This window comes from Oreochromis aureus, linkage group 3 (assembly GCF_013358895.1).
Source record: "Oreochromis aureus strain Israel breed Guangdong linkage group 3, ZZ_aureus, whole genome shotgun sequence".
NCBI classification, from domain to species: Eukaryota; Metazoa; Chordata; class Actinopteri; order Cichliformes; family Cichlidae; genus Oreochromis; species Oreochromis aureus.
Genome location: NC_052944.1, coordinates 33,174,113 through 33,191,302, shown reverse-complemented (window position 1 = coordinate 33,191,302; position 17,190 = coordinate 33,174,113). Strand labels below are relative to the sequence as shown.

The following is a 17,190-nucleotide window of genomic DNA, read 5'->3' as shown; positions in this document are numbered from 1 at the left end:
CTCTGTGTTACAGTGGTACAGAGTCAGGATGGCTGTGAAAGGATCAGCTGTGGAGATAAAATGCAGATACACATACCCATCCAGGATACAATATCACTACTAAAGTTCAAAAGAAATTGTGGTTTACTAAAATAACTAATTGTGAACCTGTGGATCTGAAATCAGACTCAGACTACACAGGACGAGTGGAGTATGGTTCTAATCAGAAGGACTGCACTCTGAGAATCACAGAGCTGAGAGAGCGACTCAGCTGTGTACAAGTTCAGATTCATAACAAACCATTAGGAGGGAGCTATACTGGTTCACCTGGAGTCACTTTGACTGTCACAGGTAACATTTTATTTGAATTCATTATTTGCTTCCAGGTACAGTTTGCACATATTTTAAGAAGATAATCTGAATTTGTGTTGTTTCCTCATGTATGCAGATCTCCAGGTGCAGCTGATCACATCACAGCACCAACAGGATGGTACCGAGGTACAGCTGAAATGTCACAGCAGCTGCCTGATTAAAAAAAAGAAGGTACCCTGCTTGTGTCACTGAAGAATGCGAGTTTGATTGATGACACCAGCCTTGACCTTTTGACCTTATCGGAAGTACTCCGGAAGTGTCTAATCGATTCCATGGGCGTTTCTCAATATGCGTACTTGTGCGTACTTGCGTTCTCGTGTACTCGTGTACGTCATCAGTCGGAGACCAAGTACTGTTCCAATTCGAAGTACGCATCAAGCCGAGAACGCGAAAAAGTCCTGCCCGTTTTATCGAGCATGCATCGGTGTGGACTTGGTACAGCTAAATATCCCAGAATGCATTTCGTCCAAAACTCAACAGCGGACTCCCGGCACATCGTTCTCAACCCCCCCCCCGCTCACGGTCTTAGCTGTCTATAGTATTGAGTGTCCACTAGAATAGAAATAAAAGCGTTCTAACATCTCACCTGCTTGTTTTTATTAAGGTATGTACACATATGTACATGTACACTATTTTTATTAATAGAGGTTTCACTACTGAGGTTAAAAATGATATATAAGTCACTTAGATCACTTCTAAATGTTAATGTTTGGTTTATTTCAGTGTTTTATTTGTTCCTGAGTAAATCGGTTTGGCTGTGATTACAGTTAAGCTTCATAACATGTTACTCACAGTTAAATTAGGAGGGGCGACAGTAAAAACTCCGGACCTGTGACATCATCACGCACGCAGGTGTTCCAATTGTACATATCGCGAGTCCGTGCTCGCGTTCTCGGGCGGGTACGTACTCCCGTGCGTTCTCAGCGATACGTACTCACCGAGAACGCGAGTACGCGCTCGCGTACTTGGGCATTGATAAACGGCCTCTGTGTTTCACACAGTCTGTGTCGCGTCGTCTGTGTTCCCAACCTCCATGTTTTCACGGCCAGTCTTTGCATTCTTAGTTTTCTGGGTCTTCATAGTTTATCACAGTATCAGTTTCCCGGTTTAGTTATAGTTTAGTTTAGTCACTGTGATTCTGCCTTGTTTAACCTCTATGTCATCAGCCATAATAAAGGCTCGCTTTCAGTTTAAATTCACTCCCGTCTCCTCACCTGTGTTCGCACCTGGGTCCACCACACACACCACCGCACGGCCTGTCTCCACAGACCGTGACAGAGCTGTTGAGAAACTGCTTTTTCAATGATCTTACTTAAAAATGGGAGATTTGAGATCAGCCTGTAGTTGTTCATTTGTGTCGTGTCAAGATTGTCCTTTTTCAGTATAGGTTTAATTACAGCAGTTTTTAGTGGTTCTGGAAACACACCTGACATTAAAGAAAAGTTGACGATCTGTAACAGGTCTGACTCCAAAGTCTTTGAGACCTTTTTGAAAAAACTTGTTGGCAGGACATCTAAACAGCAAGTTCAGTTGACCTAAGATGTCCTCCAGGTCTTTGCTGTTAATAGGGTGAAACTGTTTGATGGTGGTTAAACAGTTTTTCAGTGGACACAGTACATATCCTGAATCTGCTGTTGATGTATTAATTGCTTGTCTAATCTTTTGGATTTTTTCTGTGAAGAATTTGGCAAAGTCATTGCAGGCCATGGTCGAATGAAGTTCAGCTGCCACTGACACAGGAGGGTTTGTTAGCCTGTCAACTGTAGAAAATAAGACCCGAGCATTATGACTGTTTTTGATGATGATGTCAGAGAAGTAGGACCTCCTTGCACTCCTCAGTTGTAAATTATAATTGTGAAGTTTCTCTTTATAGATGTCATAATGAACCTGGAGGTTTGTTTTTCTCCATCTGCGCTCAGCTTTCCTACACTCTCTTTTTCATTTTTCACCAGTGTGGAGTTTCTCCATGGAGACTTCTTCCTTCCAGAGATAACCTTCACCTTAATGGGAGCAATAGTGTCCATTACATTTAACATTTTAGCATTGAAGCTATTGACGAGCTCATTGACTGAACCTCTGGACAGGTCAGGTGTTAATGGGAAGACCTGGTTGCAGGGTCTACCTTACAATATAAAGCACCTTGAGGCAGCTGTTGTTGGAATTTGGTTGCTGTATAAATAAAATTGAATTGAATTTATATAGAATTAAATTGAATATAACCTTTACTCTTTATATCGATTTCACTCAGCTTACCAACATCATCAGTCAGGAATAATAATTTGTGCTTTTTAAACATGAAATATAAAGAACATAATGTATCAAATACACTCATCATTTAGCTTAACCTATGCAGTATATTAATCACTTATTATTTATTTTCCATAAAGATAACAATAAAGACTCAGCTCTCATCATGATTGGTCAATCAGAGACATTATTCCAGTTTTTCCAACACGTTCCAGACATATTCTTGTTTGATGAATTTCCAAAATTTGGAAAGGAAAGTCAAACATATGAGAGGACTATTCTTCCAGCTCCAGTTCACATATTTTTTTTATCATCACCTGCAGTTTGAGAAATGAAAAGTGAAAAAAAAACTTAGCAGCGTCTGATTTGGTGATAAGTGGAGCCTCAGCAGGAAATGAGGCTTCATTTCTCGCTGTGTGTTTGAAGTCTGTCAAGAGATGTATTCTAAAGACACTTCTTCAGCTGAGAATCAGAGAGTAGAAACACACACGCTGCAGTTTTTACTTGCAAGGGCAGTCACAGAGCGCTCACACCCGAGAGTGAGGCTCAAGGACTCGCACTCTGTTTCTGCTCTGGTCTTTATTTATATACAAGGGTCATACAACAGTAAGTGCGTTTGTTCATGACAGTGGAATGTGGATGATGATGTATGTGTGTGTGTGTGTGGGTGTGTGAGCGGGAGCGGCTCCTCTTCCCGGTAGGGAGTGAAACTACTTGTTCAGCTCTTATTTATCGCTGGAAGGAACTGCTCCTTCCCTGCATGATAACAGAACACAGAACAAGTCTTGTAACAAACAACAGTCCGAGTCATCAAAAAGTCACCATGCAGTATTCTATCATCGCAGGCTTATATCATTCAAAGTTTATACTGACTACTAAGTACAATTTTCCACTGACAAAGTCTTGTACATTTAAAATATTTTTGCTCTAAAATCCAACCACAGTTTGTAAATATGTTCATGTTTCCTCCTCCAGATGCTCCAGAGCTTCCCTCTGTGTCAGTGAGTCCCTCTGCTGAGATAGTGGAGGGCAGTTCAGTGACTCTGACCTGTAGCAGTGATGCTAACCCAGCAGCTAATTACACCTGGTACAAGGAGGATGAAGACTCCTCTAGAACATCAGGACACAACTTCACCATCAGCAACATCAGACCTGAGCACAGTGGGAGTTATTACTGTGTGGCCCACAACAATAGAGGGACTCATAACTCCACCTTACAGCTGACTGTTGTAGCAGGTAATCAATGACATTCAGCTCATGTGGATTTAATGATGATGGCAGTGAGGAGGATAGCTCATCCAACAGCTGGAAGCTGCTCGGTCACTTCAAAGATCACACTCTCCACATTTTTACATCCTAGAATTTTGTCCTCTTCATTGTTGGTGATATAAATCTGATGTGTTGCTTTTCTGTATACAGAACATCTGTTGCTCTGAGGAAGAGCTTTGGCTGCATTGTTGGGTTCTTCTGGCAGTGTTTGACTTTAACTTACACTTGACTGATGGCCTTTCTTCACAAAGTATCCTCCTCACTGCATGAGCTCAGAGGTTAATAGTAGAAGTTAAACATGTAGACAAAGTTACAACTGAAAGCTGCTGAAACTGCAGCAGTACTGTTCTGTACTTTTGTAGCAGTCGTTGACATATGATATATGACTCTACATTCTTAGTGTTACTTTCTGTACTCAGGAAGTGATGCTGGTTTAACTTCAAATTTAATTGTAATGTTTCTGTTTTTCTCACATGAACTTCTGACATCAGCAGTGGTGTAGCAGGAGTCTGGAGGAGGATATGTCTTCCTAAAACTTTGTTCATTGACTGCTCAAATTTTCAATGCTGGGATGGCACCAGTTAACTCATTGTGCTGAAGGACTAATCTAAGTTGTCTAACTCTAACTATATGCCAGTACATCAGTGATCAGAGCACCGCTTTTAACTGTTCTAACCTGCAGTAACTCTACTTTATGTTACAATCAGATAATTGAGGCCATAAAATAAGGAAAGCATTACATGAGTTTCAGTGAACTCAAGTCTTACAGTAGCTTATTTTGCTGACTATTCATGCATGAACAAGCTCCTGTACAGTTTTACAAAGAGTACAATTATCTAAAATTCCAGGCACAGTAACATTTATTCTACAATGTTGTGGCTTAACTTGACTTGATGTCGTGCCTGAATCGACTCTGTGCTCAGTTGTTGTAATGCTAACTTAACTGTCAGTGTTTTATTTTGATCTTTGTTTCCACAGGAGCAGGAACATTAGAAGCTGCTGGAGTAACTGCTGCTGTTCTCCTGCCTGTCATATTCTTCTCTGTCTTCCTGTGGATTCAGTGAGCAGATCTGTTACATTATTGTTTACAAGATAAAGTTTGATGAGTTTATGAATGTCATTATTTTGTTCAACATTAATTGTCCCAACCAGAAAAAAGAGGATGTCCAAGGAACCTGTTAAATCTGAAGACAGAGCCAACAACAGAGAACAGGTGAAAACAGTCACATCAGTGTTGTACAAATAACCAACATTGTGGTTTTAAACTTCCTGGTGGACTCCCAAATCCTTCTTTGCTGTTGTTCTTTAACTCAAATACATTTGATCACATTTGTAGCTGAGATCTCTTTTCCTATACAGTGTTTACCTGACCAGAGACAGCCAGAGGAGCAGGATGATCTTCAGTACACCAGCATCCACTTCTCCAATAACCAGGCAGATCCTCTCTACTCCAACATCAGAGCAGCTCAGCCTCACAGACAAATGCAGGAACAGGAAGTTACTGAGTACACTGCTGTTAGATTTAACAGAGGCAGTGCAGCCAAGAGGTGAGAGAGACTGTCCTCTCATGTCTAAGAAACAAACTCACTGCTTTTACTGTTCTTTTTCACCATTAATGGAAATGATTTCAGTTGATGCTATATCCTCCAAATCATGAAATCTTCTTCTCTGTTTTCAGAGACAGAAGTCAGGAAACAGGAGAGTCTCCATGTGCACTGTTCTCCACAGTCAACAAAACCAGATGAAGGGACGGGTTGATGATGATGTGATATTTACGTAGACTTAAAAAAATTATAAAATATAAATATAATATTAATATATATTTGTTGTTGTTAAATATCACACTTTTAATAATAGACCAAGATCTGAGTGTATACAAAATGCAGGTTTTAAATGAAGAATTATTTTTAAGGGACAAGCAGCTATCCAGACCTACCTGGATGTAGGAATCCAATAAAGTCTTTTCACAACAGACATGTCAAAGTGGATCAGCTTCCTCACTTTGTTCAGTGGATCACACTTTGCTAACTGTACCAGTCTCAGATTTAATTATTCTGAAACTAAGTTTAAGCTTCCCATAACTTTTTGTTGCAAGTTACATTACTGATATAATAAATATAATATGTTTGTATTGTTCATCCACAAGTGCAGTCTCTGGCTCAACCACAGAAGCTTGGTATGTTTGGTTGTCAGTCCAGACATTACTGCTTGAATGCCTGTCATGAATTTAGCTAATCCAAGTGCAGTTGCGTGGAGAAAGTCTTTAACATTGTCCCAACTTCCCTTAAGTACAGTTGCTGCAGATGTGGGCTGGATATGCTCATCTCTCCTGGTGTCCTGCAAGGAAACAACCACATTCTTTAGAATAAAAAGCTATATTTAGTCTACTTATTTCATTTATCTGTGGCCAGGTTGTGGGAGAAGCAGCCTAAGCAGAGAACTCCAGACCTCCCTCTCCACAGCCACCTCCTCCAGCTTATCCAGGGGAACTCCATCAGGTCCTGGGTCTGATCCAGGGCCTCCCGCTGGTTGGACACAGCCAGTACACCTCACCTGGGAGACGCCCAGGTGGAATCCTTGTCACATGCCAGAACTACTTTCACTGGATCCTTTCGATGTGGAAGAGAGAAAAATACAGAAAAAAAAAAAACAACAGTCATATGACCTCTGATGAGCATGTGCTTTGGCAACAGTGGGAAGGAAAACTCCCTTTTAAAAGGAAGAACCCTCCAGTACAACCAGGCTGAGGGAGCACCAGCCATATGCCAGATCCACTGATAGTGGTCTTCTTACTATTCCACAGACCTGTTTGAAAACAAAGGGGATTGCGCTTTTCAAACTCTAGCTCCAATATTGTGGAACAGTTTAGCTCCCTCGCTACCCAGCATCACCTCTGTGGCTTCTTTTAACCTCCTAAGACCCGAACTCTTTCATGGCATGCTTTTTTAATTTTTCTTTGCTATTTGGGCTGATTGGGACAAAGAATTAGCAGATTTTTTTTTTTTTTTTTGCCTGATTTTTGTTTCTGAGAAAATGAGATCCACATATGAGGACATTTGTTTTAATTTTGATAGAACAGTAGCAGTATAATGTCCTCGTAAGTGGATATCAGGCCTTTGTAGAGCAAAATTTTGTATTTTGGTCTAGACAACCGAAAATGTGATGTCCACATATGTGGATGCCAGGTCCTAGGAGGTTAAAAAACAACTTAAAACACATCTGTTTAGACAGGCATTTGGGTAATGTTTATGTGTAATATGTTGTTTTATTTCATATGCTTTTATAGTCTCATGTGAAGCACTTTGTAATACTCTTAAAGTGCTATATAAATAAATTTTACAACTTACTTACTAATAAGTAATGATTCAATGCAGAAAGGTGTATAAACACATAGTGAGTGAGAAAGGTGACTGAAGAAGAAATACTCACTGCATCATGGGAATCCCCCAGAAACATGCACCTATTGCAGCATAACTAAGGGAGGATTCAGGGTCACCTGGTCCAGCCCTAACTATATGCTTTAGCAAAAGGAAAGTTTTAAGTCTAATCTTAAAAGTAGAGATAGTGTCTGTCTCCGAATCCAAACTGGAAGCTGGTTCCACAGAAGAGGGGCCTGAAAAGATTCAACATTCAAGGTCTTTATTGTCAATACAACAATATACACAGTATACAGCATATCGCAATGCCGTTTCACCCCAAGCCCCCCATGGTGCATTTATATGAATATAAAAAACATGTCTCCAAGAGATATGAAACTAGAAATTGCAAATAAATAATAACTCACTAAATTTAAATAAAATTAAAAAGAAAGAAAAAGGTGCTACTACTAACTATATCTATGTACGATACACAAAGACAGGACAAGAGACAATACAAAGTGATGATGAAGTGAGACCATTATAGGAGAAATATGCTCTCTCTTTCTAGTCCCTGTCAGTACTCTTGCTGCAGCATTTTGGATTAACTGAAGGCTTTTCTGAGAGTTTTTAGGCCATCCTGATAGTAATGAATTACAGTAGTCCAGCCTAGAAGTAACACATGCATGAACTAGTTTTCCAGCGTCACTCTGAGACAGGATATTTCTAATATACACCAAAGAACACAAGAGGGCAGGAAAAACAAACTCAGGGGATGAACTACAATTACAAAAGGAGACAGAATCAAGACAAAACTCAAAGTGCACTAAACTAACAACAAACCAAGCAGAAAGAAACAACAGTGCAAACCTAAACCAGGAGCAACCTCAGAAACAAACTGAGGATATTTAACAAAAACAGAACTTGTAAGGCCAAAAGAAAAACACAAAACACAGGACAAAAGACCCGGGACCTTTACAGCAGCCTAATTTCCTTTGGACTGTCTGAAGATACTCCAGGTACCAGATAAATGTGGAGAGAACATGTAAACTCTACACAGAAAGGCTCCAGCTGGCAGGTGAATTTAAAGTCTGGTATTGAATTCACAGGATGTTTTAAACAGTTGGAAAATGTTTTAATTTGAGCTTTTTATTTTTTGTGTTTATTTTTCAGTTTGTACTTTCTGGTAATAAAGACTGAGACAGTTTCAGTGTGTTTTTTTCTCCTTCACAATAACTGAACAACTGCTTTTTATGTGACACTGAAGACTGAACAAAGTAAAAAAAAAAGTCTAATATAAATTAACTTTTAACGTTAAACACTAACTACAAAAGAGTGTAAATACCAAATTTGTAAATATTTCTCTGTTCTGTCCTGCATGTGTGCGCCATTAAGATTGACCGAAATGAGTTTGTTGCATGAATTTCTTCACATAGAGATACTGTATATATTTGAAGCAACAGTTTTATGTCACACCCTATTACTGTAGAGTATCAACAACATGAATGGGAACAATAATTTGCTGAAAAGTACAATGTGGAGGATTTACCTTCAACAGATCCTCTCTCACAAACCTCTCCCAGAAACGCCTCAAGTTATCCTGCACAGAAGGAAACAGGAAACCTGCAGTCACAAAGCAAAAGCAGGTCATATGTAGAGAAATAAGGAGTCGGCTACACTAACAGTGTGAGCCCACGATCAGGCGTTGACTAATGGTTTTCCATTTTAAGTAGAAGCAGCAGGATGATGACCCATAAGTGTGCCCATCAGGCTCCAGGTGCACAGGAACGAGGGGTGGGAAACACAAAGGAATCGTACTCCTGCAAGCAGAGGTGTGCAGACTTACAAACACTCACACAGACAGGAGGAGAGAGAAAACTGAGTCGTACCAGGAGGACTTGAAGTAGTGATGGGATTTCCGGCTCTTTTTAGAGAACCGGCTCTTTCGGCTCGGCTCACTAAAAAGAGCCGGCTCTTTCGACTCCCAACCGGCTCTTCAGGTTGTTTTGTTGCTTTAATCAATTTATTATTAACAACAATATAAAATTATGCACAAAAGGAAAAAAACAAAACAAAAAAAACCCGTGGTTTTATTTATATATGTTTATATGTAAATACATACGGTGGCCCCTAGAGACAAAGCACATACAAACTCCAAAGCACGTTTCTAACGTTAACTGAACTTCAAAACAGAGCTACCTAGATCATTTCTACACAAGCACTCATATATATATAAAAAATGTTCATTTACCTGTTACTACCACACATCAAATCCGGTCGTTGGTACTTCCTGGCTTGTGTAGCCACTAGGTAACAAAAGCTCAACGCTGTCCCTAGCATCCTGGAGCACTACTGTTGTGTCCTGTACGTGTTTCTGAGTTTTACGTGTTTTGGAGTTCAGTAAATATACTTTTATTTATTCACTCCACATAAGATGTAATAAATAAATCATATAATACAAAAACCAACTATTTACATTTCAACTTTTAACTATTTAAATTTCCAGCTTTTTCCTTTTAAACAAATTTAAAGTGAAACAACACAAAACACTGCAAACCACAACACAATTAAATATAAGTTAAAATATGAAAACAAAAAGAAGATGCACATTCTCTGTCATATGGGCCTGCATGAATAAACTTTCTGACCCCTTTATCATCTGCAACTGAAAATAGCTGTGGATGATTACTATACCTTTCTAATGTGACGTGTTGTTCCTGGCTCTCTTTCTCTCTCTTTCCTCCCACCCTGTTCCTGTGCTACTGAGAGTGTAACTACCGCCCCTCCCCCAGCGCAAAGCACAAGGCTCGCGTGAGGAGTGAAGCGGAAAAAAAAGTGCGAGAGAGAGGGTGAGAGAAGGAAAGGAGAAAAACCCCACGGCTGGCGATAAGGAACCAGCTCGCGTCGTTCACTTCAAAGATTTGGCTGTAAGAGCCGTTTCGTTCACAACCGACACATCACTAATGAGGAAGACACTAAGTGTGCACGTACACATGCATATGCATGTGACATAACTGCATCTTACATTGTCAGAACAGGAGCCACCATGTCCAGAGATGCGATGAGAATCCCCAGCTCAGCTATCAGAGCTGTCAGCAGCAGGGCCCACGTAGGTTCCCCGTTAGCTTTCCGTGGCCAAACACCTGCCAGAAACACACAGAGTTCAAATATACACACACAGACCCAGCAAATCACACTATGTTCAAGGAAATGGCAAGTACTGCAAATGGAAAAATAAAAATCTGATAGTTATTACATAGAGAGTGGAAGGAGGCAATAGCCTGAGCACTGAGAATCAAAGAAATAATCAAAAGCTTCAGTGAAAGCAGGAACTGCAGAAAATACAGCATCTCCATGTAACTACTAATTACACTTAAACTACCTAAATAAATGGGTCACACTGTACATGAGAGAAAACATAAAACACCATCACTTTAAAGCTTTTAAAGCACCATGGTTTAATCAACAGGGTTCATGCGCCTTTTTCAGGGTCAAATTCAAGCACTTTTAAGCACTTTCAGAGTCCCTTTTCAAGCTTTTCCAGCACATCCCCCCTGGTAAAAACAAACTCAAAAAATATGTACAAACTCCGAAGCACATAAAAACTCAAAACACGTACAAAAGACAACAGAAGTGCTCCAGGATGCTAGGGGCAGTGTTGAGCCTGTGTTTCCTAGTGGCTACACAAGCCAGGAAGTACCAACAACCGGATTTGGTGTGTGGTAGTAACAGGTAAATGAACTTTTTTTTTAAAATTATTTGAATATATATGAGTGCTTGTGCATAAATACACAAATAATACATATTTTTTTGCAATTGTGTAATTTAAGTGATCTAGGTAGCTCTGTTTTGGAAGGTCAGTTAACGCTAGAAATGTGCTTTGGAGTTTGTACGTGCTTTGTCTCTAGGGGCCACCGCATATATTTATATATAAACATATATAATTAGAACCACGTATGTTTTTCACATTAGTAATTCCTTTTGTGCATAAATTTATATTATTGTTAATAATAAATTAATTAAAGCAAAAAACAACCTGAAGAGCGGTTCGGAGCCGAAAAGAGCCGGTTCTCTAAAAAGCTGTACCAGACTTATGTTGATGCTTGTACTGAACACACGGTGGGGTCCAGACGGAGGATTAAACATGTTTTGGTTTAACTTTCCCTGCCGTCTGTTGGCAAATGTGTCCGAGCAATCCGCAAGCGTGCAATTACTCTCAAACCGCCAAAACAGACAGGCAGTTCTTATCTGGGCCAGCCAGCGCCTTATCAGGAAGGACTGGGCTCCACATCAGGGTTACATCCGAATGCAATTACAGCTGGAGGCAGCGAGTCAGGAGGGCAGCAGAAGGAGTCAGTTTTCTAGGACAGGGCCTCAAAAACCAACTAGAAAAATTTGCATTTCCTGCGAAAACGCTGTGTGGATGCTGTAAAGCTGAAGCTGTTCGCTGGAAACTGCTGAAAAAGCAGAAAACAGCTGAAGAAGCTGAAGTCAGTATTTGAAAAGTTGTTGAAATTGTAATAACTTTGCAGGTGAATAACAACTTAGCAAAAATATAAGAACTTTGCAGAAATTGAGTTACTTAGTAGAAACATAGTAACTTGACAGAAATAGTACAACATGGCAGAGGTATTGTAATACAACAGAAATGGTAATATTTGGCACAACATTACAACTTGGAAGAAATGGTGTAAGAGTACAACTTAATATAAAGTAGTATAATGGTATAACTTAGTAGAAATGCAACATAGTAACAGAAATATTATAATTTAGCTGAAAAGTAATAACTTGAGCAGAAATATTGGAAAAGCAAAATGACCAGCTGAAAAAAAAAGCTGAACATGGTTAAGTTCCCTCAAAACTACTTCTCGCTCACCTGAGAAAAATTGGCAGAAATTTTAAAAAAAATACAAACAAACAAGAAAGACCAGCCAACAGATACACACAATTACAAATATGGACATATATGGAAACTCAAATGCACAGAGACACACAGGATCTATGCCAGTCAACCAGTCTGAATATATTCAATTTATATCCTACAATGAGATGCTGCGAGAAAAAAAAAGAGGTCTCTCTCTCTCTCTCTCTCACACACACACACACACACACACACACACACACACACACACACACACACACAGGCTGTGTCCCAATTTAGTGGCTGCACGCTTCGTAGTACGCGCAGTACATGTACTACGTACGGTGCGTACTGAATATTAAACTTGTTGTTGCCTTTCATAGTGTGTAACTTGAAGGCCCTGAGTACTTTCTCCCACACTGAAAACACTGGAATGATAACATTATTTGAACATTACCTAATAAGACTGATTCAGGACAGACAATTAGTTATTTTAAACTTCTCTAGCAGTCCTTCACAAACAGGGAACAGTCTGTCTATTCCAGGGGTCGGCAACCCGCGGCTCCGGAGCCGCATGCGGCTCTTTAGTCCTTATTTTGCGGCTCCGGGTGGTTTGGGAAAATAGAAGAAGTATTTAGCTGAAGTGCATTTTATTTGTGTTTAGTTCTTTTTTAAAAAACTTGTAGTTCTAAATTGGTAGATTATTGTGATTTTGAAATATAAAAATAAAATTATATCTTATTATTTTTTTCATCGCTCAAAATAAGCGTCACACTCGGGGAAGCGGGTGTACCCGCCGAAACGCTGTGCATTTATCGAGACTTTCAACCCCAGGTAGGCCAATTATGGATCTTCGGATCCACATTATGTCAGCAGCTGTTCTTCACTGTGAACTATGTTAAAAAACAAACACCGCTCACGCCTCACAGATGACAGCTTACAGTCCTGCGTAACGATGAAAGCCCCGATTTGCAGACGCTGTGCGCCGAGGTTTGGGACCAGAAGTCCCATTGTAAACATATCACGGCAGACCCGACGATGTTTGCATGAACACGCTTTTCAGCATCTCTTTATTGACCACTTGTCACACACGGTTGCTGTACGCATACAGCCGGCTGTAGCTTTTCAGCTCACAGCCCGACAACACAACAGCAGAGAGAGCACAGACTTTAAGGCGGTGAGGCGTGATTGCGGGTGCCGCTCAGGTGTGTCCGACTCCCCTGCAGCGGCACTACAGACCACGCCCCGCCACACACATTAACAAGGTAAAATAGATATTTAGGCAGAATTTTGCAAATATGTATTTTTTTTTTAGCGGCATAGTGCTTTTTTTCCAATTACTTTTTAAAAGGGTGGCGGCTCACAACAGTTTTTGTTTGCTACATGGATCATTTTAGTTCAGCTGGGTGTCTTTCCTTTTGTTATATTTCTTTAAGAGTTCAAAATGTGTTAATTACATAAATAAAATGTAGTTTTCTCTGTAGCACTTCCTGGATTACATAAGCAACACACCTTAGTTGCTCTGTGGATTCTTTTAAAAAGCAGTTAAAAACGTTTCTGTTCAAACAAGCCTTTTGTTGATCTACGTATTTTATATTCTTTACATTATTTACATTTGATCTTTTACATTGTGTATAATGTCTATTGATTGTATTGTTTATTTTAATATTTGTGTACAGCGCTTTGTGACTGCCTGTCTGTGAAAAGCGCTTAATAAATAAACTTTACTTACTTACTTTAGTTGTGCACACAAAGCACAAAAAACAATATATACAGTGTTATCTTCATTTTAGATTTCAAAAAGGATTTGCGGCTCCCAATGTTTTCTTTTGCGTGGAAACTGGCTCCAAATGGCTCTTTGGGTGTTAAAGGTTGCAGACCCCTGGTCTATTCTCTCCATCTGTCAGCTGCTGCTGGCTCTTCCTCCTCCTCTTCCTCACACACTGCTGAGTTTGTCCTGGTGGATCATCAGGGGTGCAAAGCCTCACAGATGATGTGCAGCAGTGGGTCCCTCAGTCTGTCCTCACTCTGGACACTTGCAGTTGTCAAACATGGAAATCAAATGTGTGATAAGCTGCAGGATTCAAACACAAGTGTAACTTATAAACACATGTTCATACTTTTATTCCACAATCAGAGAGAAAGAAACAGAGAGAGAGTGCAGGACAGACAGACAGGTGACAGTCTCAGGTGTACACACTGCTACAAAACAGCACAAGAGAAGGAGGATTTAGTGTTTGTGTTATTACGAGTGCTAAACAAGAAGAGTTCCCAGATGGTCCAGTGGACACATGTGTGACTCCTGTGATGAAAGCATCTTTCTTTCAGCTTAACGAGTGAACCGTCAGCTCGTTCAAACACACGTTAAAGTCCGTTTGGCTCGACACCACCGAACAGAGGCAGCAATATAACATAGCTAACATTAACAGTGCAGTGAATCCTGCTTGTGCCGTCATATTCAGGACTGCAAACCGAGCAGCATCACTGACTTTCAGCTTGTTGTGTTTGTGGATATATGACTGACTTTAATTATCCATAAAATCATCACATTCTCTGTAAGATTAAGGTCAACTATATATATATTTAGAAGTAGAGGCTTTAAAACCAAGTTAACGCTGAAAGTGCAAACATCACTAATGTCACATAACTTTGCCGACATGTGGCCAACAGTAATGTTTTAATGGTCTTCATTACTCGCACATAAATAAGTGACATCATATTCAGTACTTTTCCTTTCTCTCTCTCTCGCTTGCTCTACTACTCACGCCTCCTCCTCGTTGTTTTGTGCCTGGGTTAACTGGGAACACACCTGTACGTGATTGTAGAGCGGTCAGTATAAGGGTAAGCCAGAACCAACGTTAGGGCTGGACTGGGACAAAAAATCGGCCCGGGCATTTTGACTAGAGACCGACCCACCAGGCATTATAGGAAAAGCCATAAAGCCTTTGAATGAAAACAAACACTATGATGTACACTGCCTTGTTGGTACATATGTATCAATCTAATAAACTTAAACCTACACAGTCCTCCCTATTCTGGATTTTAAACAGTACATAGCGGGAACAAAAGACTGCTTGGTCCAGTCAACCTCCTGAAATATATACAACACATGCTAGAAACCTGAAATTAAGACCAAGAAGACTAGAGGTGAGACATGACCACTAATCAATATTAAAATTAATAAATGACAGATTTAGTGATATTTTTATAAACTATTTATTTACCAAAACAATACAAAACCGCATGGTAGCACAAGATCTTTTTTTTTAACATGGCAACCTTTAAAAGTGAAAGAAGACAGAGAAAGAAAGGTGAGAAAGAAGAATAAGAATAACACTTAATTGAGCTTTTGATGGCATTTTAAACACAGTACTGGTACAGCATCTAGAAAATGTGGGAAAATACTGGCATCATATACGGTACTTACTTTGAAGAAATTATATGGGACGCTGACAAACAGGACACAAGTGAAAGGACAAAGAAGAGTGAAAGGCAATTGATGGACTTGCTGAGATGATCACAACAGCGTGGACATTTCATGCTGGAAAATCAGCCATGGCACAGATGCACCATCTGAGCGACCATGTTGCCCAGCAGCTGGACGGTGCAGTCATCTGGGCCCACAGTGGCTGCGTTGATGTTGTCTGAGTACATTTTACTGTGCTTAGCTGCAGCAGTGTGAACGACTGTGTCTGTGCTTGTGCTTTCTGCAAACTTGATGTTACACAGAAGGTTTCTGTTCCTCGGAGGTCACAGCTTCTTCAGGCTGGGATGTTTTCTCTCTTGGGGATTTCTTGTTCCACAGACTGGCCACTCATTTAAGAAAACCTCCAGAAATCAAAGTATAATCTTTTAAAATTTTATTGATTTTTTCTTTTATCAATTTAAATCAACAAAACAACTCACTCGCTGTTTAAAATTATTTTAATAGAGATGAAGCTTAAAACTAAGCTCCTTTTGTTTTTGTAATGACCTTATTCCAATCTATTTTATTAAATGGAGTTATTTCTATTAAAGTTGTGCTTAATGTTTTGGCTGCTGAAACAGGAAGGTGTATCTCATGTTCACTGTATGATTTCATTTAAATGTACAACTTTGCATGGATCAAATCTCACTAAAAAATATTACAACAGGATGTTCTCTGCATTTTCTACCTAAAACAGTTTGGACTGAATGACAGCTACTCGACATGCGTTCAGTCTAAGCTGAATATTTATACATTTGTCCGACGGACAGTGAATGCAAGCAGAAATCAGAGTGTGATTTTTCGTTTAAAAATTTTATTCGATTTTCTGAAATTTGATCATTAATTTAAAGTGCCAGTTTAATTTACTGACTAGAAACAAAACCCCGATAATTGGACAATTCCCTCTGAGCAAGCATGTGGCGACAGTGGGGAAGAAAAACTCCCTTTTAACAGGGAGAAACTTCCGGCAGAACCAGGCTCAGGGAGGGATGGCCATCTGCCGCGACCAGCCCAGGGGTTTTTAAAATGACTCATTGGATGTTAAATAAATTGGCTTGTTTGATCGTCTGTTGTTAGCCAATTTAAAGAGTAACTTTGATATCAGTTTTTACAGGGGAGACACCGACTGTTGTCTGCGGGTGATGCCGAAACACCGACCCAGAAATGACATGAACCTGCTGATACGACCTGCTGGCGCCGCTGCCGACATCAGATGTTCTTTAAATGTCGTGATGACTTTTTCCTCAGCTGCTTGCTGGTTGAGGCAAATTAAAATCATGACACACTCGGGATCCTTCCACTCCTTAAGTAGAGATTTGTAAATGACCTTGTGTGAGGTTTTGAAGGTCTTCGAGGAAGGTTGAAAATCAATATCTTGGACCTCAGCCCAGATCTTCTTGACCAAGCGGTTCTTAATTGCAGAAATTGTATCATCTGTGTAGGAAACGCGTGCTTTTTTGAAAGCACGCATGACAAGTTCGTCCATGCAGACATCAACTGAAAGCTGCTTCTGAGCCTTGATTTCAGAAGACTCTCGGACAAGTTTCTCTGTAGATGCCAGGTGTTTCTTAAACACAGAGATGAAAAGTTTGTCCAGTGTCGGCTCTCTTAAATTCAATGGAATTTCCTTGCAGAGGTCT

At 40.0% G+C, this 17,190-nt stretch overlaps 1 protein-coding gene and 1 long non-coding RNA gene across 2 annotated transcripts; one reads left to right on the top strand and one right to left on the bottom strand.

Annotated features, from left to right (window-relative positions):
• The first annotated feature begins 2,978 nt into the window (after positions 1-2,978).
• LOC116316544 (limbic system-associated membrane protein-like) lies at positions 2,979-5,658 on the top strand. The gene is made up of 6 exons (XM_039610037.1): positions 2,979-3,204; positions 3,574-3,834; positions 4,846-4,927; positions 5,020-5,080; positions 5,227-5,414; positions 5,546-5,658. Exons 1-6 carry the CDS (start codon positions 3,036-3,038, stop codon positions 5,610-5,612), a joined length of 828 nt encoding a protein of 275 aa, XP_039465971.1. The 5' UTR covers positions 2,979-3,035; the 3' UTR covers positions 5,613-5,658.
• Positions 5,126-7,333, bottom strand: LOC120439236. The gene is made up of 2 exons (XR_005612484.1): positions 7,297-7,333; positions 5,126-6,476 (listed from the first exon to the last, which is right to left on the bottom strand). It is a non-coding gene; the product is annotated as an uncharacterized LOC120439236 (long non-coding RNA).
• Between the last annotated feature and the right edge of the window lie 9,857 nt (positions 7,334-17,190).